The 26,785-nt window shown below is 39.3% G+C and overlaps 1 protein-coding gene across 1 annotated transcript; it reads left to right on the top strand.

Moving 5' to 3' along the window:
* Nucleotides 1-327: 327 nt before the first annotated feature.
* LOC145987058 (uncharacterized) lies at nt 328-26,698 on the top strand. The gene is made up of 5 exons (XM_083121515.1): nt 328-444; nt 7,647-7,973; nt 8,702-9,016; nt 25,371-25,514; nt 26,664-26,698. Exons 1-5 carry the CDS (start codon nt 381-383, stop codon nt 26,696-26,698), a joined length of 885 nt encoding a protein of 294 aa, XP_082977641.1. The 5' UTR covers nt 328-380.
* The last annotated feature ends 87 nt before the right edge of the window (nt 26,699-26,785 follow it).

Raw genomic sequence — 26,785 nt, 5'->3', positions numbered from 1 at the left:
TTCGCAATCTTGCTCGCTTCCTTGAAAAGAGCAGTAAATAAAATATGACAAAAGACAGCGATCCTTATCTCTGCCTTATGTGTAATTCAGCCGTGACGTCATAAACTTCCAGGGGTGATCAAAGCCGGAAATTGAACTTTGGCGCGCACCGCAAGAGGGAACCTTACACCTTTCTTGCTGAAATGGGTATTTTATTTTTTTACAACTTTCATTGTGATCTGACAAGAGATAGTGGAATGTTTCAGTCTACAGGATAACAAGTTTTCGTCTTTTTATCTCTCAGATGAGTGTTTGCAGACTTTCGTGGTGGAACATGTGGTAATTGATTTCGTGTTTGTTCAGCTATCGAGCATCAACGGATTTTGTTATTAGACATTACAATGGATATCGTGTTAAATGTAGGCATGTTCGTCATATTGCTGCCACAGTTTACTCACCAAAGAGGTAATGTACCGAAATGTGATAATATCTTGATACAAAAACCACCAAGCTGGTTGAGTGCTGGCTCGCCTTAAAATGTTCTGGGTTCGAGACTGCTAAAAGTTTGGTTTCTTTGTTGTAAGCAGGTCTGGATATGCCGCCTTGTAATCAAATGATCAACGGTTCTATCCCAGGCAGAGGTCCGGGCGACCGCCCGGGGCGCAGCCCTCGGGGGACACTAAACGGGTCGTCCCTCTTGATTAGCTCCAAAACCTTATTTATGATTACATAAGGGTGGCTGTTTGTTTTAAAAATAATTGGATTTGTGTTCACAAGAGTCATTTGAATTTACTGCTGCATAACAATAAGTACGTATATTGCTCATGGAGCAGCTTAAGCTAAGAAATAACTGTCATTATGTAAAACGTATATCTTCAATAAACGTGTTCTATAACAGTAACATTTGAATCGTTGTAAAAATAAAGCTATTATTTGTCGTCATTAAAGCTGTAAGTATATAACATGGTCACATTTTTATTGGAGGAACATGAAAGGAATCCACGACATGTATGACTTTCATGTACAAGATATGTCTTATGCAACATGGAGCGACATAAAATAAGAAAATACATATGCAACGTGGTAACACTAAATTGTGTACGTATTGAAAGTTTATTCAATACATATATACAACACATATTATGTAATACATTACAGAAAACAACCATTTTCCGAGCGAAGCGAGCAAGAAAACTTTTAGATCCAATCCTTGCAACTGAAAACAATATTGATTTCATAGGGCGCAAATAATTTCAAGGGCCGCCATGGCATTCTCTATCTTCCAAACTTTCCTCATTTAGATCGCTCGGCGCCCGTGGCCGACTCCCGCAGCCCCCTCGCTACAGCTCTGAACTTGACGAGCCAGAAAAGTAGACATTGCGAGCGAAGCGATCAAGAAAATTTTACGAAATGTATTTTTATTTGCATAAAATTTTAAATTGAGGGGAGCAATTGCTCCTCTGTGCCCCCCCCCTGCAGGTGCCCTTGGCCGTCAACGTTTGCCCCCCCTTGCCCCCTAAAATTGACTTCCGTCGAAGGTTGGAGGGCAATGCCTGCCCTGCCCCACCTGTAGTTGCGCCACTGACCTAACCTACCTAGCCAAAGGCGTCACAGAACTAATAATGCTGTAGAAGGTTGGGACAACAAAATAAATAGGTGGCTTGGAAGACCGCATCCAAAAAATCATGATGTTGTGGCCTGCCTCAAGAGCCAAGCAGAAGACACCAACATCAAGTATATTCAGATGGAACTTAATCTAGAAGGTCAGAAATGGAGGAAGCGTGACATTAAAATCGACGAGGGAGTTGGAAAGTGTATTCGCATATATGAAGAAACGGGTGACTTCAAAAGGTGTCTGTTGGCTCTAGCTCATGATGTTCAAAAATTAAATTGAACCAAATTCCCAGCCGAAAATATTAATATTTCACATAATTCTCTTGTCAGAGGTATTGTATACGGGGTGTTAAGCCGCCCTTCAATTTGATAGAAGATTTAAAATGTCATCGCAATTGTCCACCCGCCCTTTCACTTCTAATAGTGTTCATCGCAATTGTCCGGCTACCGATGGAAGATAGGGGGGCCAGGGTAGAAAGTACCAAGGGGGTGAAAATTTAATCTTCAGCCGTCCCTGATCCCAGGTGGAGGTACATTGCATAAAGTAAACATGAACATATATGGTTGTTGCTTCACCATTTTTAAAATTGTTTTTTTTTTCACTTTTGGATTTGGATCTGGCCGCTATTCTCAATAACCTGATGTATTTCTGTATTTCCATATGCAATGATTAAAATGCCATTTTCTCCTTTTTGCTTATCAACACTTTTACTTTCAGATAAGTAGTCTCCATGCTATAATGAACACGATAAACATTTTTCATAATTTGTCTTATGTTTAGTGTAGGGTGCCAGTTAAGTGCGAAAATTATTGTTAATATTTTAAAAAATTGTGAAGCAACAAATTAATTCAAAAATTGTTGAAATGGCGTGGAATGACCCATACAAAAATTGTCAACTGCTTTGATGGCACTTTGTTTAAATTCTTGAAACACGTTCATTTCATTTCATTTTATGTATTTGTCAAGGTCGATGTCCCATTTATGTTAAACATAGACGAGGGATCTGATAGCCCTATATACAAAGATAATAAACGGTTGAATAAGAAATGTGGGTGTAACATATTATAAATACTGATAATGCCTATAAACACGTACACAATGGATTGTTTGCAAAACCGGTTTCATTCTCATAGCGCCAACTCTCTGCAAACAAAATACTATTAACTACGACAAAATAATATTAATTACGACTGGTGAAAACTTTTTTTTTCATAATGCGATAACAGAAAGCCCGATTGCTAAAGACTCGTTATCAAGATTAATAAGTGAATGGTACCTATTTGCAGTGCTGCAAAGAATTGCATTGTATCGAGATAAAAGTGTGCAAGGGGAAAGAATTAGTTTAAGGTCATGAAATACATATGCTGTTGTTTTGATATTATCTCCAGATAAGCTCGAAAGTTGTCAGTAACTGTGTTTGCAGTGCAGTCTACTTGCGTTTAAAATACAAACACAAAGAAATCCGTGGGAATTGGGTGAAAAATGTCAAATTTTACTAGCAAGAACGACATACCATGCAGACCAAGAAAAAAGAAAGGTTAGATAGCATTGAACCGAAGGGGGATGGCTGTAGAAATGCTGAAAATCATTTCTAAAAACCATCACTGTTATAATTTCGAAAAAACACTAATCCATATTTAAAACAAAGTGGAGAATAAAATATTATTACTAAACTTAGTAGTGAACTTGGCAAACTAACTTGACTTTCCTTATGATGAAGGTTGCAAATTTTAGTATCTTATGAAGCGTACATCACATTTTTATTTGGCCCATTTTGATTTTCTTGTTATTGCCTTACATATATTATCATTTCATACATAGCAATAATAGGCAAACACCAATTTTCATACCACGAAAAAATTACGAGCAGGCGCATAGAATTCGCAGACAACCGCTACGCGCAACCATGGAACTTTGGGGGGGAGGGGGGGAAGAGGTCTTGCCCTCGTCCTATTCTCGATATTTTCTAATAATAATTTGGCCATTTCTCGTAACTTTAACACGGCATATCCACAAACACAATAGGAGTAAATTGAGAAATGATGATTTTTTAAGACATTTTTTTTCTTCGGTTACTTCCGATGTTCTGCGTTTGAGGGAGATCTCTTAGCTCAAACACAGCAAATCATAAGTGACTGAAGAAAAAAAATGCCTAAAAATCATCATTGTTCAATTTACTCCTATTGTGTTCGTAGATATGCAGTGTTAAAGTTACGAGAAATGTCCAAATTATTATTAGAAAATATCGAGAATAGGACGAGAACTGGCGGGTTATTGCGCGGGAACGCCTTCAATTGTCACAATTGAAGTAGGGTGCAATTGGTGGCCTGGTTACTGTGACAATGATATGAACGCATGGATCTCATTGGCAAATAGGCTGCCATGACACCGAACTAGTTTTCACTACAACTTCCAGGTGGCTCTGCACGCTACATTTTGTGACGTCATGGTGTTCGCAAACTTTTTGCGCGCAACTTCAACACTCATTGGAAGTGTTGGTAACTCATTTGTGTACAATTCCCAATGGATGTAGAGAAAATAGCCTGCAGTTTGACTTTGCCATAATATAGGCGAAAATCCATTCGACACTAACACTGGTGGCAACACTAACTATCACTGATTTTAAACTTCTTCTATACAGCGCTTGTTAGAACCTGTCCCGTTTCCCGCGCTAGGGATCGCTCGACAGTTTCGGTGCCAATGAGAAACGAGGAAAAAATCTATGTAGATTTTCAGCGAAAAATGCAAGCTCGACCAGGACTCGAACCCGGGTCTCTGGCAATCCGTGCCATTGCTCTACCACTGAGCTACCGAGCCGGCCTGGCCAGCGAAAATGCAGGGGAAGCCAGGCCGGCTCGGTAGCTCAGTGGTAGAGCAATGGCACGGATTTCCAGAGACCCGGGTTCGAGTCCTGGTCGAGCCTGCATTTTTCGCTGAAAATCTACATAGTACATCGCCTGTGTGTGCGCCCGACCCTGTGGCCGAGTGGTTAGCACATCGCGCAAGGGTCCCGGGTTCGAATCTCGGTCGGGCTTGGTTGTTTGTGAATGTCCATTCATCAATTTCATCATTTCATCACTCCTCCCCATCTTCGCAAATTAGCCAAGAGGCACAAAACGCGAAGTAAAATAAACTAAATCAAATAAAAAAAAAATCAAAGCCTGTGTGTGCCTAATTTAATGGAGGAAAAAATCGTTTGCTGGATAGCGAGGAGCGAATGGAAGCCAGAAGAGAGGCGCTTACGTAGACGCTGTTGCCACGTTGCGTATTTTAATTGGCTGCCTGGCTTTGACTTTCCCCAGCACGGAGAAAAGCCAGCGATCAGCTAGCGCGGGAACCGGGACAGGTTGTAACAAACGCGGTATAGAGGCTGAAAATAGTAACTTACACTATGATAGAAATCTCACGAACGATCGAAACGGAAGTCTCAGCAGAAAAATGTGCTAGCGGGAGCAATGTGTACTGATGCAAAGAGAGTAAATCCTTCATGAGGCGTCCTCTACATATTCCGTCTATGACTTTTTTTAATATCTGATATCCAATTCTTTAAATTAAATGTAATACATGAATCTATTTTGTTTTTGTTTTAATTTAACAGTTTCCTCTTGTTATCGCAGACAGCGGTTTTTTCTTTCTCAAGGTTGACAAGTTCTTGTTCTTAGCTTTGAGAAAGACGATTTTAACTGACAGCTCAAATAATCGCAGATAAAAATAAAAATCAATGGAATCCATTTAAAAGTGGAACCTCTATGTATTGTTCTATATCTATAATACATTACGTAAGATTGTTAGAATAAATAGGATTCGATGAGTTGAAATTTACTATGACGCATTAGCTCTTGAATAATCTTCAAACCACTTAAGGATCGAGAAGTGAGTTTGTTAAACAACATATGTTCCTGTTTGAGTATCTATGAAAGTGAACTATTAATAACGCCCACAGATAGATTTTCTGTACAAATTCTCGGTTAATTTAAATTGTTTGTGATTTTGATGGTAATATTCATTATCATTAGTTTCCTCCCTCGTCTCGCTTTCATCTTTTCCCGTGTATCCGTTTCTCAAAGAGGGAAAAGAAAGGAAAATGATTCATAAAACACACTTCTTGCACCATTCTTGGCCAAGAGAGTCCAATTAACAGTCCAATTGAAAAAAAATCAAATGATAAGATAATCTCCCGCATGCGGTAGTTCAAAATGGAAACTACATTCTCATTCTTTACCTATGGGTTTTAATATTTGTACGAGGCCAATAGCTGCTTAGATTCGAGAGCTTGAATTGACTTGTGCCTGAAACCAAGTTCACAACATTGACTTTGTTTTTTCCCCACTTCAAATGAGAACAAAACGTGAGATAAACAGTTGCTGGGCAATTAATGACAATCAAGTTCATTTATTTCAGTCCATTTCGGAGTATGCTAATTGGTATTTCTGTTCGATATTTCTACAACGAGTAGCTAATTCAAAAGTCGCTCAACTCGAACTTCGGTCATTAATAAGAAAAGAGGTAATATATATATTTCAGTGGTCATTGTTCGAAATTTCTCGCCTTATCAAACGCCGGGCGGCGGCCTAGTACCGGGTCTTGGCTTAATTTAAACTGCGCCACAAGAGGTTCTGCTGGAATTTGTCAGCAATTCTCATAACATGTGTTTGGTAGTACAGTAAAAACTGCATATCCCGGAACCTCTATAAGAAGGAAACCTGTAAATACGGAGAGAAAAAAAAGTCCCCAGAACGGACCGATTTTATACCTGCTTAAGAGTGGCATGGAGGTTGGAATCAAAAGAGTTTTCCTGCCCCGGCGCGATACAGAGACACCTAGCGACATATCAGGGAACTAGGAATTCTTCTCGGTTGTGTCCTAAACCAGAGGACAGAGCACAGGCTGTGGGCCCCCATGGCGGAAACCTCCTTAACGCGGAAACGGAACACCATTTAAAGATCAACGAGATGTTTTTATTCTCGGTAAGACGGAAATTTCTTTCTTTATTTTTTCGCTCGCAAGAAAACAATGCAATACTACTGTAAGTGGAACACGCCTCTGTTGCCACTCGCTTATCGGTAACATTGTCGATCGCTACAATACTCATAGCTGTTACGATTCCGTTTCTTTCTTTAATCTCTTAACCCTCTTTCTCCACCTTTCTTTGTCTATTTCTGCTCTGTTCTTTCGTCTCTTTGTTTCTTTCATTTTTCTTCACTTTTATCTCAATCTTTCTTCATCTCTCTTATTCCATATTTCAATCTTTCTCCTTCCCTCTATGCACATCGCGCTACGACGCCAGGGGTCCCGGGTTCGAAAAGATACATAAGTACGTACTGTAAGTTCTTACAATACTGTAAAAAGTGTACCAACATGTTGCGTAGTTACATAATTGTAATCTCTGCTATGCTTATTGCTACTGTATCGCATTTTTATTCATGTACGTACATGCATTAGTACTCTACATAAGTAATGCGAAATGTAAATCTGTATTTCCATTATTTCCTGTAGCGCTCTATGCTGTATTTAAAGTCAACCATGTATAAGAAGGAAAACTGTTAAGACGGAAAATTTTGCTCGGAACCATCATGTTCCGGGATAGACAGGTTTTACTGTATAAATATTGTGATTATTTACCATTTGCCACTAATTTTATATTTGTCAACAAGCCTGGATATAATGAAACTATTACTCTATGATTATGCCATAATTTATTTACTAATACTTAATTTGAATGAAACCTACCTACCAATTATTGCATAAAGTTTAAAAAACTAGGAAAGGATTATTTACAAAAGTAAAGTTGTTGGAATCAGGGCATCGTCATTAAAAAAAAATGATGGACCGCTGTCTCACAAAGGTTGGGAGTCACTGACATAGAGGAGTGTCTAAAAATTAATTAATTATGCAAGTCCGAGTGATTTTTGGTAATTTGTAGCGTAGGGCCTTGTGCTATACTAAATGTATTTTCCTTACTTTTCGTTACTTGTTATCTAATCATCAGTGAAAAATAAGTATTGCTCCCACACTATATAGCCGAAAATTCAAACATAACTTTCTTATACAGATGAAGGCGTTCATGAACTAAATGTAACAATACATCCTTCAAGAGAAATCCGTGTGAATGCTACAGACAAAATCATTCTTCTGTGCCACGTGAACGCCAGCCTCTTGTACTGCAGATTCACCAATCCGACAGAGGAAGAAGTGTCCCTGTCGCCCGATCAGCCTGGCCATCGTATCCGTTACCACGGAAAGGGTTTAGTGCAAGGGGATTGCGGGCTGGAAATCATCGACGTCAGAGTCGTGGACAGAGGTTCGTGGACGTGCGGCTTGGGTTTCTCTGACAGGACTTTGGAAGTGCAAGAGAATTTCACTGTTGAGGTTATCGATCGTAAGTAATGTGATTACATTTTCTTAAATTTAAATGTTGTTCTTTATTTCTAATCAGTTACAAGGCAAAATATTGTTTATGCTTTTTATATCGCACCTTCTTATGTTCATTGAACATTGTTTAATTGTTTGGAATGACCAAAAAATAGTTTCCCCTAAGCAAATATTTGTTTAAATTGGCAATAAACAAATGATTGTTCAGCAGAACCAAATTATTATTGTAATCGTGCATATTTGCTTAGAGCTACCAAATTTGATAAAGCCTACCAATTATTTTCTTTACGGTTACCAAAAAGCTTAACCAAAAGTTTATTAAAACAAATGTGTTCCTTTATTGTTAACTGTTATCATGGGGATCGGGAGGAGAGTGGTAAAATTTCCCCCTAACTTTTGAAACCTTTTCGTGCACGAGAAGATGTGTAAAAATTAATAATAAAACTTAATAACTATGAATCTCAGTACACTAACTTTATGAAATGTAAGAAAAGAATGGAAAGCAGTTGTGCTGCATATTTTATTCATCTGGTGGATCGAGTAGCGAAGTAGCAAAGTCCATTAATATCATAATAATAATAATAATAATAAATTTGCATTAAAATTAATTTATCTTTATCAGCTTATAATAGTTATTATTGTAAAATAACATGATGAACCGTGGTTTTAATTATCATTTTTTATTCTCTTTCCGGAACGTAATGAACACATCAATTGAATACTTATATTTCACAGCACCACAACCCCCAGAGCAGTATTATATCGACGGAGATGACGTAGTCGTGGACTGCAGCGACCCAGTGGGCGAGCATTTGGAGTACTGCAGGGTGGTCCTTCCCAACGGCACTGGCTTGCATCTGGTTCCTGGGGTCTCTGTCGATCATTATAGCTACTGGGGAGACGGACTGGACAAGGGACACTGCAGGTTGAGGATCAAGTCCATCAACTTTCAAGACTTCGGGATGTGGCTCTGCGCTGCCAAAGTCCGTGGGGGTAACTGGGAGTATATATTTCCTGTTCATCTGAAACCCATTGCTGTGCCCATATTTGGTAAGTTAGTCCCTTCCATAAACCTTATTTATAATATCAATATTATGTTAATATATATTATAGATAAGACGCCAGGGATCCCGGGCTCGAATCCCGGCCTGAGCATAGTTGTTTGTGAGTGTCCATTCATCAATTTCATCATACCATCGTTCATCTCCATCTTCGGGATTAGCCACAAGTGGAAGAAATGCGAAGTAAAATCAGCCAAATCAATCAATATATTATTGATATATATCGGCATCGCTTTCACAATTACTATGTTCCACGTAGTACACCCTGGACTGCGTTTTGCAGACTAACGAGGCTCTGGCGTCTAGACCTACGGTTAGTATAATCTTCGTAGGGCTGTGTGTGTGTGTTGTCCTGGGTTTTGTCCTTATGTGTACTGATAGCCCCTTTACAGCCTCAGCTTTTAACTGAAGTCAGAATATTTTAGTGTCCGACATTACAGTTGTGTTGAAATGTATAATGTGGCGGGTTCAAAATAACCTAAGTGCTGACACACCCAAGATTTTAAATTCAATCAATCAATCAGTTCGGTCACTAGGACGTCCAAACCAAGTATACATTTCTACTGATCCACGGGAAGGGCAACTCCCGTCTGGCAGGTTTATGGATGTCTTTTATCACCAAGTTTAACATGCTTGAGAATATTTTTTTAAAAATTTAATTTACGACCACATTTTGCTCATGGTAGGCTCATCGGAACTTGACCTACAGTTTAAATTTGGATCAGAACCACTCATGCCTCAAAAGGGGATCGACCCCGAGACCTCTGCAGAGAATGGGTTGAGTTGGTGTTTTAAGTCCACTTTATGCACAGTAAGGCTAATCGGGACTGGACCTACAGTTTAAAGTGGGATCCGAACCACTATCTGCCTCCACCGGGTATCGAACCCGGAATCCCTTTATTACAAGGCGACATGACATCAGGCACGCCTATGCAGATATTTTGTTTCTCCTCCTCATATTTGATCGTTCAGTTTACTGTGACAATGGGAGGAGTTATGATAATGACAACATAATAGCCATATATTCTAGCCCTGGGGATCCACTATTTTGCCTCCTCCCCCCACCCCCAAACGCCCATACCTAGAAAAAAAGTCGTTTTCACGTTCAGAAGACACAACGGCGCTTATGGAGAAACCGCACAGTGTTGCCAATACAGCGCTAGCTCATGTCGCCGGGAAATGATGACCTTCCTTCACAATGAAGATGTTACATATTTTATATATATAATGATAATTATATGTAATTATTAATATTAATATTATACTGTGAACGTTACAGTTATTATTTTTACTATGATCCATTGCGATCACTACACACGCGAGTGTAATGCACGAATATGACACTTCAGAAATCACGTAAAAAAGTAAAAATCACTGAGAGCTCACACACTGAAAACACTTTTTCGGGAGAGGGAAAAAGTCTAAACAGACCAAAGCAGATCTCTCACTCAAGTAAGGGGAACCTGGCACACGGGTTAGATTAAGTTGCAACCCAAACAAACAAATGAGTTATGGCCCACGTGAACTGATAAGACGTGAATGACTCAAGCAAGGCATGTCATATTTCTATCTTGAAGCCCCATATTTTGTCACGTGTTGGAAAGCCTTTCAAAGGTTAATATGGTGTCTATGAATTTATGTGTACGTTGGAAACTGAAAGGTGATCTTCATTTCAGTATTAATGTCGACAGTAAAGTAAACGAAAACAACGTGTATTTGCGACAGCACTAATGTTGCTCACAACAGCAGCATTGGAAATAATTGTCAATTATTAAATTTAAGTAATTTCAATTCTATTATAACAAACTGCATGAAGTTCATATTTTTACTGAATGGAAATAAAATAACTGGAAAACTTGGTGGTGATTAGCCGGAATGCTGCGGTGAGTCAGCTCAAGATGGCCAGACAACGTCTCCTTACTTCGCGCGCGGTTCGGGTTAAAAAGAAACTCCAAATGCATGGAAGTAATATTTCTGGGAACCTTTGAGTGGTTATAAAAAATAATTTCATTACTTTCTCCACAACTTTGTCGCTGGAAGTTTTTACTTGGAATTACAGAACAAAAAATGGCCAGCGACGACATTTTCTACTGCACGAATATAAAAAATCTCCACATACTTTATTTGAATATTTTTTAATGCAAATATGCTTTAAAGTATTGATAAATTCTGAGTACCACCGTCACCTATGACAATTAAAAAACAGTGTCAATTTTTTTTAATAATGAATGCTTCAATTTTACGGCATGTTTCGACGTTAGGAATGAAAACAATGTAAAAATTGTGTTTTCACAGAAAATTTGCGTTTTTAATTTATCTAAAATTATGTAAGCAAGTTACCAGTTTTTTGTGTTCACCATCGTATTCTCTACAAAATTTCCTGCAAAACTGCAGGTAAAGATTTTACATACGCTAAATTTGTAAATCCAGAAATTTGACAAGAGCGCGCTCGTATTTCCCATAAGAAAAGCATTGCCCATAAGAGCCCATTGTGTCCTCTGAACGTGAAAACGACTCTAGAACATAGTTGGTTCCTGCTAATAGAATCTTGTTTTGTAAATATAAATGAGTACAGTGGGATCCTTGAGTATTGCCGTGCAAATTGTCCATCACCATATTCGTACACTTTATTTGACCTAGTAAGAGCTTCAAGAAGTAAAAGAAAGCTCAGAATAAACTGATGACAATTTCTGCATCAGCATACATAAAAATCCATCCCTTAAAAACACAGGATGTAAGAGAAAAAATAATAAAAATAGTCATGGACAATTTGCACGGTAATACTCATGGATTCCACTGTACAAGTGTAAATTGATTCCCTGCGAGGTGAGACACCGACTGAAATTCGCCCCTCCCAATGGCTTTTTCATCTATCAAGCATCTATCCTGAATCCCTATTAGTATAATAATTGGGAACAAAATCTGATTAATGTGTATATATGTTAATTCCCTTCTCAGAAACACTTATTTACTTAATAAATAAATTCTTCATATTTAACGCAAGCCCAATAAAAAGGTTAGTAGGGTGTAATGGCATAATATTATCAAGCCAATTGTCCATCATCACGTTTATTCTCTTCACTTTATCCAACGAGAACTGAAACAAAACGTTAAATAAGCTGCTGATAACCTCTGTATCATTAAATGTAAAAATCCATTCCTTAAAAACAAATAGGAAGGAAGAGAGAAAATATTGAAAATGATCATGAACAATTTACCGAGCCATACTTGTGCCCACTGTACTCTTGTTTCTCTCCTGCTTCTTTATGAGATCTCTTATTGGTAATTATCCATCTGGCAAATTTGATAATGGTCCTACTTTCACTATTTTTTTTTACTTTACTTACGACTTGTACAGTGGGATCCATGAGTATTACCGTGCAAATTGTCCATTGTTCATTCATTTTTCTCTTACATCCTATGTGTTTTTAAGCGATGGATTTTTATATATGCTGTTGCAGAAGTTGTCAACAGCTTGTTTTGAGTTCTCTTTTAATTGTTGAAGCTCTTATTGGGTCAAACAAAGTGCACGAACATGGTGATTGACAATTTGCACGGTAATACTCATGGATCCCACTGTACCTATTCAGTAGCGAAGCGTAGTCTTACGAAGGAGGCAAGCAATGTTTCAGTACAACAAAACATGTAGTACAACGACATGCCGAGGGGAAAGATTCAAGGTTTATAGCCTCATTTACCCAGTCGCTGGATTTGTCAAAATATCCTAATAAAGTGACTGTACTAAAAATAAACCATATGATCCGCAAACGTCACATTTACTTTTTAAAAAAAATCCAGGTAACGTTATTCATATAATATTAAACGTTTTGCATATGCGAACTTTCCGCATACGACTAAAGGGAGACGGAATTTCTTACTTACTTATTAGTACCTTTATTTGTTCATTATTATTTAATATGGTCAAACGGTGACCAAACCGATTTAGATAAAAAAAAATTGGAATCATTTGTTTATTTTACGCTGCATGATGTAATTTAGTATTTTTGGGCACCCTAAAAACCGCATTGGAGTAACTTAAACACTAAATAAAAAGTTAAACACAAACAATAAAAAATTCATTTCAAAGCAAAGAAACACATGCATAGACGATGTACTCACCACAATAAATTTCAAACTTTTGGTGTTGGTCGACCCCCTTCCACGATTTTCATTTTAACACTTATCTCTCTCGAGCTAAACGAAGCAATTTTCAATTGCTCAATAATACACCCGCACTTCACATCAACCGTTCCTAAATACGCGTTCATTCCGATAAATTCACAGCACAAAACACGAAGCAACAAACACTCACACTATCCCACGCGCTTTCCACAACTGCAAATGCAAGCATCCACACAAAACACTTTGAAATTCTCTGAAACAACAGAAAGTGATACCAACCTATTTCCTTAATTTTATCCGTCACAAAGGAAAGATATATCAGTTTGGAGATAAAAATTACGCGGAGGAATCAGAATCATTTCAGCAGAACGAGTATGTACATTAATATTTAAGTAATAAAGTGTCATTCAATGGCGTGCCCGGCGCGAAGGGGGGGGGGGGATGGATGGTAGACATAACCCCCTTTTGGCCCAGTATATCTAAGAAAAAACGTCAAAGGAAGGAAAAGATGACAAAATGGGGACCGTAAAAAGACCCTGGGAACACCACTTGCGTCATAATAATAGAACTTAAAACATATTCGGGCCTCCCCGATGGCGCAGTGGTAGAGTCGTCGCCTTGTAATCAAGGGGTTCCGGGTTCGATACCCGGTGGAGGCACAAGTGTTTCAGATCCCATTTTAAACTGTAGGTCCAGTCCCGATTAGCCTTACTGTGCATAAAGTGGACTTAAAACAACAAATCAATCAATCAATCATTAAAACATATTCTTGTGCTCATAATATGCAGAATGTATACGATTTACTTCTATGCCATGTACAAATATCAGTAGATAGTTCTTTCTCAGATAGCTTTATTTTCACCCCAAGTTTTATTCAAAAGCAGTCAATTTATTGATTGTAATATTTGTAAAAGAGCTCACTTGAATTACTGCGTAAATAATTTGGCAGTTGCAAACACTGGTAGCGGTCAACACTTCTGGCGTAATTTGAGCTGGACCGACCAGGAAGCAGGGTGCAGGACCAAGGTCCGTCCAATCTTCCCTCCCTCCCTGAGAAAACTCTTCACGGGGGTGCAGAAATTCCACTGCCCCAACTCCCAATGTCAACTTTTTTTACGCGTTTTACATTTCGCGAAATCTAAAATAATTTGCGGCCGCATTTTTTCGGGAAATCGAGTGCGATGGAAACTAAATACGGTTAGAACATTAAGTACATTAAATGATATTCGAATTATGCAAGCAGTGCTTGCATTGCTTGTACTATATCTTCGCCTCTGTACCTATTACATAATTACAATACATCAAATTCAGCTTGATGCATTACTTCACTCTGTAGCTTTTCGCCAAGGATATGCTTATCGGTAGTGGACTTCTAAACCACGGACGGGTTACCTTCGTGTTAAGATGGTATTCAGTATGTTACTCAAGATTTACTATTAGACGTAAAGAATGGCCTTCGTTTTAATCACAATGAGAAATCATGTTGTAATGTACGTACACAACAAGAGAAATATAACATAACCCACAGCGCTACAGCCCTCGAAGGGCCTTGGCTTACCTACCGACTGCTGGTCTCCCTCCCACACTGTTCCGCCGTCACCTGTTATAGCGTGGAGGTCTCAGACCAGTGTTGGGGTGACGGGTGATCAGCCCGACGAACCCCCAGCCGTTATTGTAGGTCTTCTTGACCAGGTTACGCTCACTCACTCACTCGGAGCTTCCCAATTTCCTCACGATGGTGGGTTGCCACCGGCCCTATACGTAGGCCGAATAAATTCCGACCAGAGCCGGATTCGAACCTACGCCGTCCCGCAGCGAACGATCTCAAGACGAGTGAACGCCTTAACCCGCTCGACTACGGAGGAGGACACAAGAGAAATATATAAATGAGAAAAAATGCTACACAAACCCTGCTGTTTCTTATACTGTGAACAAAATATAACAAATCACTTTGCACTGTTTGATCTAGTCAGTGCCAATACTCACGCATGTTATTTGATAAGACATAAGTATAGATTATATTTATTTATGACAGTATACTCAATACCAAGAAATAAACGAAACAGAAACAATGAAAGCGATATATGAAATATCATCCAATGCACCTGGTAATGATGGAATATCTGTAAAAATGATTAAACTGTTATTACCGCACATCTTACGTCCCCTGACGCACATCGTAAACGTCTCATTCCGGACTGGACAATACCCGGCCAGCTGGAAGACAGCACGTGTTGTTCCGGTACCAAGGTAAAAGGTAATGACGTCCCTGAATGACCTCGATTAACTAGATCTGCTTCCGAAATGTCAATCCGGTTTCCGTCCTTCACACAGCACGGCAACGACTTTACTTAAAATCACCGACGATTTGTTACGATCAATAGACAAATGAATGGCAGTAGCGTTAGTATTACTGGATCTCACTAAAGCCTTTGACAGTGTTCATCATGACCTGCTCTTAAGCAAATTAAAATACTACAATTTTTCACCTCCCGCTCTCCGATGGTTTAGATCGTATCTGAACAACAGACAACAGAGAGCATTCATAAACGCTGCCACGCCCCCTCTGTCTCCCACCCTGCCATTGAAAACAGGGATCCATTCTCGCCCCTCTCCTCTATATCATTTTTACAGCCGACATACCTACCGTAATCAATCACAGTAAAGTTCATTTTTACGCAGATGACACTCAACTACAAATTCCTTTTCCACCGAAATCGCCGGATGCAGCCTTAGCTTTGCTCAATGATGAGTTATCCAACATAAATACCTGATGTAAAAGTAACGGTCTAAAAATAAACCCACAACAATCAACTTTCTCTGTTGTTGGTTCCCGAAATAGTCTCTATCTGATAAATCCTAACGAGATATGCATCAAACTAGACACATAATCCCTTATTCAACAGATGCGAAAAATCTAGGCGTCATTTTCGATGAACACCTTAACTGGGATAATCATGTCCAAGAACAAATTAAAAAAGCTTACGCAGTGCTAAGATCGCTGTACAGCTTTAAAGAATGCCTAAAAACCGAGATTAAAATGAGACTAATACAATCACTGATATTTCCTTTACTGGACTACTGCGACGTAATTTTCGGACCAAATCTATCAGTTGTTACTCGTCTGCCCCCCACACTTTACCTCCGCACTCGAGGTTCGGTGCACTTCGTACTCGTCTCTGATTTGTCTAGGGGTATCTTTCTTTGTACGACAATGCACGTGGGTTGCTACAAGTCAACATAATTATATAATTAACTACAAGAGACAACGGAAAACCTTTTGCGAAACCTTTATGATCAGGGGGATAAATTACCTTGTCCAGCATGTGTGAAATTAAAAACAGAAATTTTGGATATTTTCTATAGTTTAATTAACGTAAAATTTGAAGTATATACAAGTCGTATCCGAACGTTCATTTCTCTAATTATTTATCGGGCCAAAACTCTAATTTTGATGTTGGAATCTCTATTGTTTGTACCTGGATGCTTTACATTTTATGAATTACATCTGAAGTACGCTTGTCACAAGGTAGACTCGCGTTACTCCAAGAAACGTCTTAACAGGCGCTAGGCCGCCTGACGTGTACATTTCTCAACCTCCACGGTGACAAGGCACTAGGCTGCCCGGCGCACCGTAATTACTTCAAAATAACATCCAGTACAACTACCTTTTTACCTGTAAACTGGACACCAAGGCACTAGCTTGCCCGGCAATCCAATCTCTTACAGCATCCGTTTCGGGAGACCTGTCCTCCGGTCCTAGCTAACCGAAGCAAAAACAGCCTCTCCCTTCCAAGTCTCAGTTCCAACAGCCGACCTCCCCTACTCTCATCTGGGAGTTTATATATGTTTGGTTGGCGTCTGTTGCCAACCGCCCTTCTTTCAAAATTTTTAATCTTTAACAGCTAAACTGCCCGCCTTTCTTTTGAACGTTCGAAACATGAAACAAGAACAGAGAGCTAAGCTACATGGTATTTATACATGGAATAATGCGAACCTAAAAATGCATAATAAATTGATTTACACTAATCACACATATATATGTTTATACAATTGATTACCCAATTAATTAACATATTAATAAATATTTCAATAAGGAAAAGAAACACTGTTGCCCTGACACGGGGGCAGGGTAACAGATTCCCCCTCCCCAGCGTTACAATTCAATCTGAAATTTAAATTTCAGTCTGTGTGAATTGTCTTTCAAAGTTACTGAGAAAAGTAGAGCACTGTATCTGAAAAGAAAAGTTCACTGAAACGTCATTTGCACTACACATCACAACCGTCTCTCTGAAAAGAAGAGTCTCGATTTCACTGAACTAAATGTCCTATTTCCACACGGTTTCTTCCTCCGGAATCCTGGAATCTCCTGGACATCTGGTCATCTGGTCATCTGGACTGCTCCCAGGTGCAGACGGACTCAGTCCCTCCACCTTCCAATGAACATGTCCGGCTCCCGCTCTAGGGTCGACTCAGCCTCCTTCTCGGTCCATCCGAAGAACTCCCGGCTTCTTAGTCCCCTAGTCCTTGCGTCTGGGACTTCTGCGGTACTTGGTTCGACTCCTGTCGAATTTCAGCTTCAAATGCTTTCCAAGGTTCTATCGTTCGATCACACGACCCGACTTTAAAATGGCTCTCCCATTTTTCAACTTTAAGGAAACTTTCCCTTCCTTCTTCGGGCATCGAACTGCCATCCTTCAGCATTCTCTTAGCGATGAAAATCTCATGTCTTCATGTTCAGAATATTCATCTACTTTTATCGGTAAAAGATTTACATAACAAAATCCAACAGTCCGTAATTAAATCTTACATTCTCATGAAATAAATTTACCAGAACTCAATTGTGTAGCGACAATAAATCAGGAACTTAATTAACTACTGTATAAACAAGAAGTCGGTCACTCGGCTTCCTTTCCATCATTTTTCACAGCCCTTCTACCCCCTCCCCTTGAGATGGATTCTCAGGGTAGAAGTTAGGGACGAGTGCTTTCCCTCACACTTCTCAAATTTCTTCTCGGAATGACCTTCAGCTGGTCAACGTTAGCCAGAACTCTCTTCCCCTCACCTTCCTTTTCCAAAACAACATTATTTGGAGTAGTGAATTTCAGAATTCTGTAGATCCCTTTGAATTTCGGGAAAAAGCACGCAGTTTGCTTGTTAAAAGCAGACGAAATTCTATGCTCTTGAAGCAGTACTCGATCTCCGACACGAAGATTAACCCTTCTTCTGCCCTTATTGTAGGCCTTTGACGCCTTTTGCCTCGTCTTTTCCTCTTTTTCTTTTGCAAATTCGAAAGCCGCGGCCATTCTTTCCTTTAACTGCATGACGTTATCCATCTGTCTCTCCGCCGTGACGTCCTCCCCGGTTCCATCTTCCCTTTGAAGCTCCATTTTCCGAGTGTCATGCGGTGTGTACAAATCACGTCCAAAGAACAAGAATGACGGTTTCAACCCAGTCATCGAATTCGTCGCATTGTTGATAGCAAAACTTATCGCGTCCAAGTTTTCAGCCCACGACGAGTGTTCCTTGCAGAACTTCCCAAGTGCTTGCTTGATTATCTTAATCGCTGCTTCTGATTTATTTCCCTTCGGTCTATATGGCGTAATATAGACAGGCTTGCAATTCACAGAACGCAACGTTTGTGAATACAGTTTGCTTCTAAATACACTCTGGTTGTCACTGACAACGTATGTCGGGAATCCTGACTGAAAACAGTACTTCAAGAATGCTTGCGAGATCGTCCTCGCCGTTGTAGTTCTAAGCGGTGTCAAACTAATGTGCCTTGAGAACTCATCTTGAATGACTAAACAGTACTTGTATCTCCCCTTCGTACTTGTAGGCAGTGGTCCAAAAATGTCCAGAAACACTTTGTATCCAGGCGCAGTAGCTTTCCTCGAGTTCATAAATCCCATCTTTCTGCTGTTGTCAGGATTATACTGAAGACAAGTGATACAACTTTTGCAATAGTTACTGACATCTTTGACTACTCCGTCCCAAGTATAATTCCCTAGGACCTTAAACAATGTCTTTCCATGTCCTAAGTGCGCAGATAATAAATCATCATGCGAAGATTTAAGTACTTCATTCTTTAACTTCTCTGGTACCCATAGCTTCAATCTGGAACTAAACGGTGGATAAAGTCCAGTGTTTTCGTCAACGAAACGGTAAAGCAGTCCATCATCGTCGAGACAGGAATGTTGGAGATAAAAGTCAAATTTTCTCTTCTCTCGAGCATCCTTTATTTCAACTTCTTCTCCATTTAAACATCCAATTAATTTCGACAAGTAAGGATCACTCTGTTGTTCTCTTTTCCAGATTTTTTTATCGTTAAGATCTACGGGCGGCGAACTTTCTTTCTGTCCGTCCGTCTGTCTTCCTTTTACAGTGTTGCCAGCTGCATCTGTAAACATCGCTTCCGTTTTCCTTTTCTGTTTCCGGTCGAATTTCTGACACACTTTGCCTTCGACTTTAGGAATCTCGTGGTGTTCCATTATCGTCCCATCAGGCATCTCTAATCTGAAATATCCTTCAGGCTTGATGTCCTCTATTGGATAATTCTCTTCTGCATCCGAAGATCCAATGTAATTCTCCCTCTCAGAAAATCCCGCTTCGATCCTCGACAAGTAGTCAACCGCTGTGTTATTTCTACCGGCAATGTATTTTACTGTAACTGGAAACCTGGTCACCCTGTTTATCATTCTGTTTATGTGGCTCGGAATGTGAGAAGATTTCAAGATATCCACGAGCGCAGAATGGTCAGTGTAAGCGATCACTTCCGGTGCTTGCAGAAAGTAATATTCAAATTTCTCCAGACCCATGGTCAACGCAAATAACTCTTTCGCTGTGACAGAATAAGAACGCTGAGTTTCAGACAGCTTCTTACTCCCAAATGCAACAGTCTGCAATTTTCTCGTTTTGTCGTCCTCCTGAGCGACGATATAGCCAAGTGCTATGTCAGAGCAGTCTACAAACAAGTAAAACGGTTTCGAAACGTCAGGAATCTTGAGATCAGGACTATTTACAATTGCATCCTTCATCTTCTGCAAACTTTCTTCTTGTTCTTTTCCCCAAGAAAATTTCCTATTTCCTTGTAACAAGTCCGTGATCGGTTTGGATATCTTTGCTTGGTCCTTTATGAAATCCGACAGAAAATTTAAGAAGCCTACTAGTCTCCTAACTTGCTTGATATTTCTGGGACGCTGCAATTGCTCTGCCTGTTTCCTCTTACTTTCCGCACAAGATATCGTATTTTCTGAGATTGTAAACCCAAGAAAATCAATTTTCTTTCTGAACAGACGCGACTTTCGGTAACTAATCGTCAGTCCTTTGTCTTTCATTTTTCCCAGGACAGAATCCAACACTCTCAGTTGTTCTTCCTCGGTAGCGTTTGCAATCACTACGTCATCATAATAACATATTGCATCAGTTTGATAATGCTCTCCTAGCGTCTTCTGCATCAGTTCTGCAAGGTGAAAAGGTCCACTACGACAGCCATAAAATAACCTTTTGTATCTAAACGTCCCCATTTCTGTCAAGAAACCTGCATATTTTCTTGTATCTTCAGAAATCTGCATATTTGCAAATGCAAACGGAATATCCAGAACTGTAAATATAGTTCCCCCAGAAAGCTTACATATTGTCGACCTAATATCAGGTATTTCTCTACGTCTAGCCTCCAATCTCTTATTCAAGCCTTTGCTGTCGATGATCACTTTACATGTGTTATCTCTCTTCACATGAAGGATAGGCGGTGAAAGGTAATCTGTGTCACCCCTTTCAATGATCCCGTCTTCAAGCATCTGCTCAACAGCCTGATTCATTAATTTCCTCTTTTGCTCAGAAAGTGGCCTAGGTTTCGCTCGGAACGGCTTCTCGTTATTCACATCCAAACGAACCTCGTAATCCTTTGCTAATCCCGGTTTATCTTGAAAAACATCAATATGCCTTCTCAGTATGGCAATCAATTTCGGCTTGTTTTCCTCTGAGATATCGGTACCCTCCATCAGCATGGTAATCCTTCTCTCTTCGTCAACCCCCTCCCCTTTGATGTCGCTGCTACGTGTCTCCGCTCCGCAAGCAGAAACGTTCTCTCGGACTGCTTCGACTCCATTCGTGGTCGAACCCAGTCCCCTAGAACCAACAGCATCAACGCTGTCACGTGTCGACGGCGAATCAAAAGGCACGATTTTCGAAAGATCAGGCTCAATTGCCCACCCGTTACGATGAATCATGGGTATAAGTCCCAGCTTAGCCATTAATGTCCTTCCCATTAACATTTCATGATTAGCATTTGATAACACAAATATCTGATCCCGAGCCATGTGTCCGTGAAACTTAATATTCACGTAAGCGCTCCCCAAAGATTCCACATTTCCTTCCGCAAGTATTACTTTTGTTTTGCAACCCTTCAATTTTACTCCATTTGCCTTCATCTTCTCGAAGACCTCCAAAGACACAAAGTTATTGGACGACGCCGTATCAATACATGCGTGTACTTCCACATTAGCCACGTTGCATAAAACGATAGGTTCCCTTACGTCTTTTACATTTACATTGTGACGTGAAAAATTTTCCTTCCGCGTAAAATTTGCAGTTTCCACGCCACGAACTTGACAAATTCGTGGCGACTCTACGAGTTTTTTGTTGTTTCCTTCCCACGTTCATTAATCTTGTTTTCCCTATGGTGATTTGAAGCTCTGCAACCTTTCTGTCCACAAGTGTAGCATAATTTATTTCTCTGGCAATCTTCCTTCGAAAAGCGGTTCTGTTTGTTTTCATCCCTCACCGCAAGCCGCGAGGGTGGAGGGCGTGAAACCACATGTTCAACCCTCCAGCGCTCGACTTTCGGGCGGTCAAAACCAATGCTCACAGGGTCCAAGAAAATATCAGATTTCTTTCTCCCCCTCTCCTCTTCGCATTCCTGGTTAAATGACTTTCTCAAAGACCAGCTGTAAATTTCGTCTTCCGAAACGAAAGATTTGAATCTCTGCCTTTCCAAAAACTCCGTTTGTAATTCCAAGGCGTACTCGCTCATTTCTCTCATAGAAGTGAATGTCTTGTTGTACAAATAATCCCTAAATACCGGATTGCAGTGCGATTTCACAAAGTCAATTCTCTCCTGCGCAGAAGCCGAATTCTTTATCCTACTAAAATGCCTGTCAACTTTGCGAACGTATTCCGCCAATCCCTCGTTAGCAAGTTGAAACCTTTGCGACAAAAATAACTCTGCTTCTCTCTGATAATCCAATCCATGAAAAGCCTGCAAGAATTTATGCCTGAATTGTGAAAAATCACCGAACGGTTCCGTGAACAAAAACCATTCCCTCGCTTCATTTCGCAACGAAAGAGGAATAAACTGCTTCAGAAGATCATCTTCAGCAATTTTCAGCGTTCTCGCGTAATCGTGAATCCTATCCAGATACGAAAAAGCATCTTCCTTCCCTACATTTCCCTCAAATGTCGGAAGCGGCAAACGAATTTCCTCCATTGTCACTCTTGGAACGCACCTTTGTTCCTCAACAACAGAAAGCTCTGACTCGGTCGGGCTGGACCTGCTCGAGTTACCAAGCGACATTCTTGTAACTTCCCCTTTTCTGTTTCGCAAGATCATCGGTTCGATCCTCGTCCGTTTCTCTCCTTAACTAACAAATCAAAAATCTCGTTCAATATCCTGCGACACGCCTTCAAAGGAATAAGTTCAATCGCGGACAGAGCCCCCAAATAAATAAGTTCAATCCCGGACAGAGCCCACAAATAAATATGTTACTCGTCTGCCCCCCACACTTTACCTCCGCACTCGAGGTTCGGTGCACTTCGTACTCGTCTCTGATTTGTCTAGGGGTATTTTTCTTTGTACGACAATGCACGTGGGTTGCTACAAGTCAACATAATTATATAATTAACTACAAGAGACAACGGAAAACCTTTTGCGAAACCTTTATGATCAGGGGGATAAATTACCTTGTCCAGCATGTGTGAAATTAAAAACAGAAATTTTGGATATTTTCTATAGTTTAATTAACGTAAAATTTGAAGTATATACAAGTCGTTTCCAAACGTTCATTTCTCTAATTAATTATCGGGCCAAAACTCTAATTTTGATGTTGGAATCTCTATTGTTTGTACCTGGATGCTTTACATTTTATGAATTACATCTGAAGTACGCTTGTCACAAGGTAGACTCGCGTTACTCCAAGAAACGTCTTAACAGGCGCTAGGCCGCCTGACGTGTACATTTCTCAACCTCCACGGTGACAAGGCACTAGGCTGCCCGGCGCACCGTAATTACTTCAAAATAACATCCAGTACAAACTACCTTTTTACCTGTAAACTGGACACCAAGGCACTAGCTTGCCCGGCAATCCAATCTCTTACAGCATCCGTTTCGGGAGACCTGTCCTCCGGTCCTAGCTAACCGAAGCAAAAACAGCCTCTCCCTTCCAAGTCTCAGTTCCAACAGCCGACCTCCCCTACTCTCATCTGGGAGTTTATATATGTTTGGTTGGCGTCTGTTGCCAACCGCCCTTCTTTCAAAATTTTTAATCTTTAACAGCTAAACTGCCCGCCTTTCTTTTGAACGTTCGAAACATGAAACAAGAACAGAGAGCTAAGCTACATGGTATTTATACATGGAATAATGCGAACCTAAAAATGCATAATAAATTGATTTACACTAATCACACATATATATGTTTATACAATTGATTACCCAATTAATTAACATATTAATAAATATTTCAATAAGGAAAAGAAACACTGTTGCCCTGACACGGGGGCAGGGTAACACAGTTCGAAACAAAACCAAAATTCAGAAAGTCCAAAATTCTTGTTTCCGTTTCGTGTACCATATAAGAAAATACGATCATATCCTCCCAACCCTAAACGCAAAAAAAATGTTGAACATGGCCAGACGCCGAAAATTACATCTGTGTTGTTTTATTCATAATCTTTTAAAAACCAAAACAACTAGAAACCTATTCCAGAAATTAAAATTCAGAAGGGAAATACATGATTACAAAACAAGGGGAAAATCGAAACTTGAGCTTCCAAAGCAGATACTAGTGCTTTTCGAATCATCATTTACATATTCAGCTGCAAAAGCGTGGAATGAACTTCCTCCTTCCATGACGTTCCTCACTAATCGCAACAACTTCAAGGTCATACTAAAAACTCTATTGTTAAATGAACAACCAACTTCCTAATAAGTATTTTCATTTTCATTTTGCTTGTTTACTTTTCCCCTTACATGTTGCCAACCCTTAACGATATTTTGTCCTTTCTCGCATATTAAGAACATTTATATGTTTTTAAACATAACATTAATATTAATTTGTATTATTCTTAACCATATCACACCAAGCACAATTGTGTCAATTAATTTGTGTATCCTTTGACTTTGTGTAATATTTGTTGTTTTTGTATCTTCTTTATGTTTCTCTCTTTCTTCTTTGTTTGTTATTGTACAAACATTTAGTAGGTAGAATGTATTTAGTATGTATATGTATCCATCGGGGTTAGGTGGTAGAACAGCCGCAGGCTGAACCTCGCCCTTTAATAAAGGAAAATTGAAATTGAACTGAACTGATAAAGTTTGATTCTCCTGCCGTTCTCTCTCACCATGACAAGAATCCCGAAGTAGTTTCGAGAAATCACGTGAGATGGCAGCAGCCAACAGAGACATCTATGGTCAGAGTCTGAACTACGTGCGCTGAATATGTTATGTTTGTTTCGTACAGTTCAGATAATGAACAGAGATATAATAATGAATGCACCTGTTCCCAGACACCTCAGTGTAATCATATTCTCTTATAAATCGAATGAATCAACATCCTTAAATAACACTTCATTTAGCTCATGTAAAGGACACAGTTCGGAATATATACAACTTCAAAATAAGTCAAAAATTAATTGATTAATTTATTGAGTTTATTCATTAATTGAATTGGTGTATTAAGTCCACTTTATGCACAGTAAGGCTAATCGGGATTGGACCTACAGTTTAAAGTGGGATGGGATACGAACCACCATGTGCCACCACCGGGTATCGAGCCCGGGACCCCTTGATTACAAGGCGACGACGCTACCACTGCGCTATCGGGGAGGCCCAAATAAAAAAAATAAAACAATTATTAAATATTACCTGCATAGTATTAATGGTATTTTTATATATCACCCGAATATTTAATTCTTGTGCACTTATTTCAGTTTGCAATTTATTACAGGTTTAGGGCTTGGTGGAATCTCTGGACTGGTCATTGCAATTGGACTCATCATGTTCTTTGTAGTGTGTGAAATCCGTGACTGCGTGAAGAAAAGAACACTCGTTCTTAAAGCACAGGAAAAGAAAGTAGCAGAGATATTTAACAGTGAGTTTTACGTATTTATCAAACCAAGTTTTATAATCAATTTCCACACCATTTGAAAGTTAGAATCACGTGGATTTAAGTACTTACATGGATATCCAGAAGGGGAAGGAGAATTTAATGCCAATTTAAAATTATATATTTCACAATATAATTTCATTTCAATCACAATAAATTATGGTAATTATTTAAATGGTTTGCACGAACATGAAGACTTCAAACTGAAGGCGTTTTTTTTTTTGTTTTTTTAGGAGGCAACACTATTATGGGAGGGGGAAATATGTCTTGTTGCCCCCGTCTCCGTTGTGGAAAATATGTCCTTGCTTGCATTCTTCCTACCCCGGAAAACAAATCCTGCGGACGTCCATGATCGGAGGGCAAAAAGTTTTCTTTTTTTATCACACGCGAGCAGTCTTGTTGGAATTTATGTACAGTGGGATCCATGAATATTACCGTGCAATCGTCCATCATCATGTTCATGCACTTTGTTTGACCCAATAAGAACTTCAAGAATTAAAAGAAAACTCAAGACAAGCTGTTGACAACTTCTGCACCAGCATACATAAAAGTCCCACACAGGATGTAAGAGAAAAATTAATGAAAATAGTCATGGACAATTTGCACGGTAATACTCATGGATCCCACTGTACACAGTTATGATATTTCAAATATGAAAAATTTTAGTTCTATCTTAACATTTACAAAATTACAGTAATTTTTATACTTATTTACCTTACTTTCTCTGAACGTTCCTCCATGCACGCCGAATCAAACAGTTTACTTATTTCATCCAGAATTCTGAAATGAATAAGAAATAAAAGAAGTATTTAAATAGAGCTTTCGTTGCTTTAAAAATATTAGATGCCTTTTTCTAACATCCAACATCTCAGCTTCAAATAACATTGGGGGATTATCGTAATGGGCTGGCTCTAACATTATCCAAAGATATATTTTTTCAATACAATTTCCATAAAGCATCAATCAATTATATAAATTATTGTATAGACCAAGGTTATTAGAATTATATAGTATAGACGAAGGTATGTGGTTTAAGGTCACAGAAAAGTAAGAAAAGCTAAAAAAATGATTTAAAGCAGTTGACAACATTGATGTGATTCATGAAATATTACAAAGATTATCTCTCTTTTTCAGTTCCAACGATAATGATTCACCATGATGTTTCTTAACACGAAATTCGTATGAACGGAATCCAAGATACTCACAAACTCAAGATGTTTTCGATTCTGTGATGCATTTGAAGCACACTGGAGAAG

This window comes from Lepisma saccharinum, chromosome 4 (genome assembly GCF_977018435.1).
Source record: "Lepisma saccharinum chromosome 4, izLepSacc3.1, whole genome shotgun sequence".
NCBI lineage: Eukaryota > Metazoa > Arthropoda > Insecta > Zygentoma > Lepismatidae > Lepisma > Lepisma saccharinum.
Note: the sequence above shows the minus strand (reverse complement) of the source record. Positions and strands in the feature narration are given on the sequence as shown.

Excerpts from the sequence above, each read along its gene's own strand:
- LOC145987058 (XM_083121515.1), top strand. The coding sequence starts at position 381 with ATGGATATCGTGTTAAATGTAGGCATGTTCGTCATATTGCTGCCACAG. Across the intron at positions 7,974-8,701 it reads CACTGTTGAGGTTATCGATC|CACCACAACCCCCAGAGCAG; the intron begins GTAAGTAATGTG and ends TATATTTCACAG. Across the intron at positions 9,017-25,370 it reads CATTGCTGTGCCCATATTTG|GTTTAGGGCTTGGTGGAATC; the intron begins GTAAGTTAGTCC and ends AATTTATTACAG.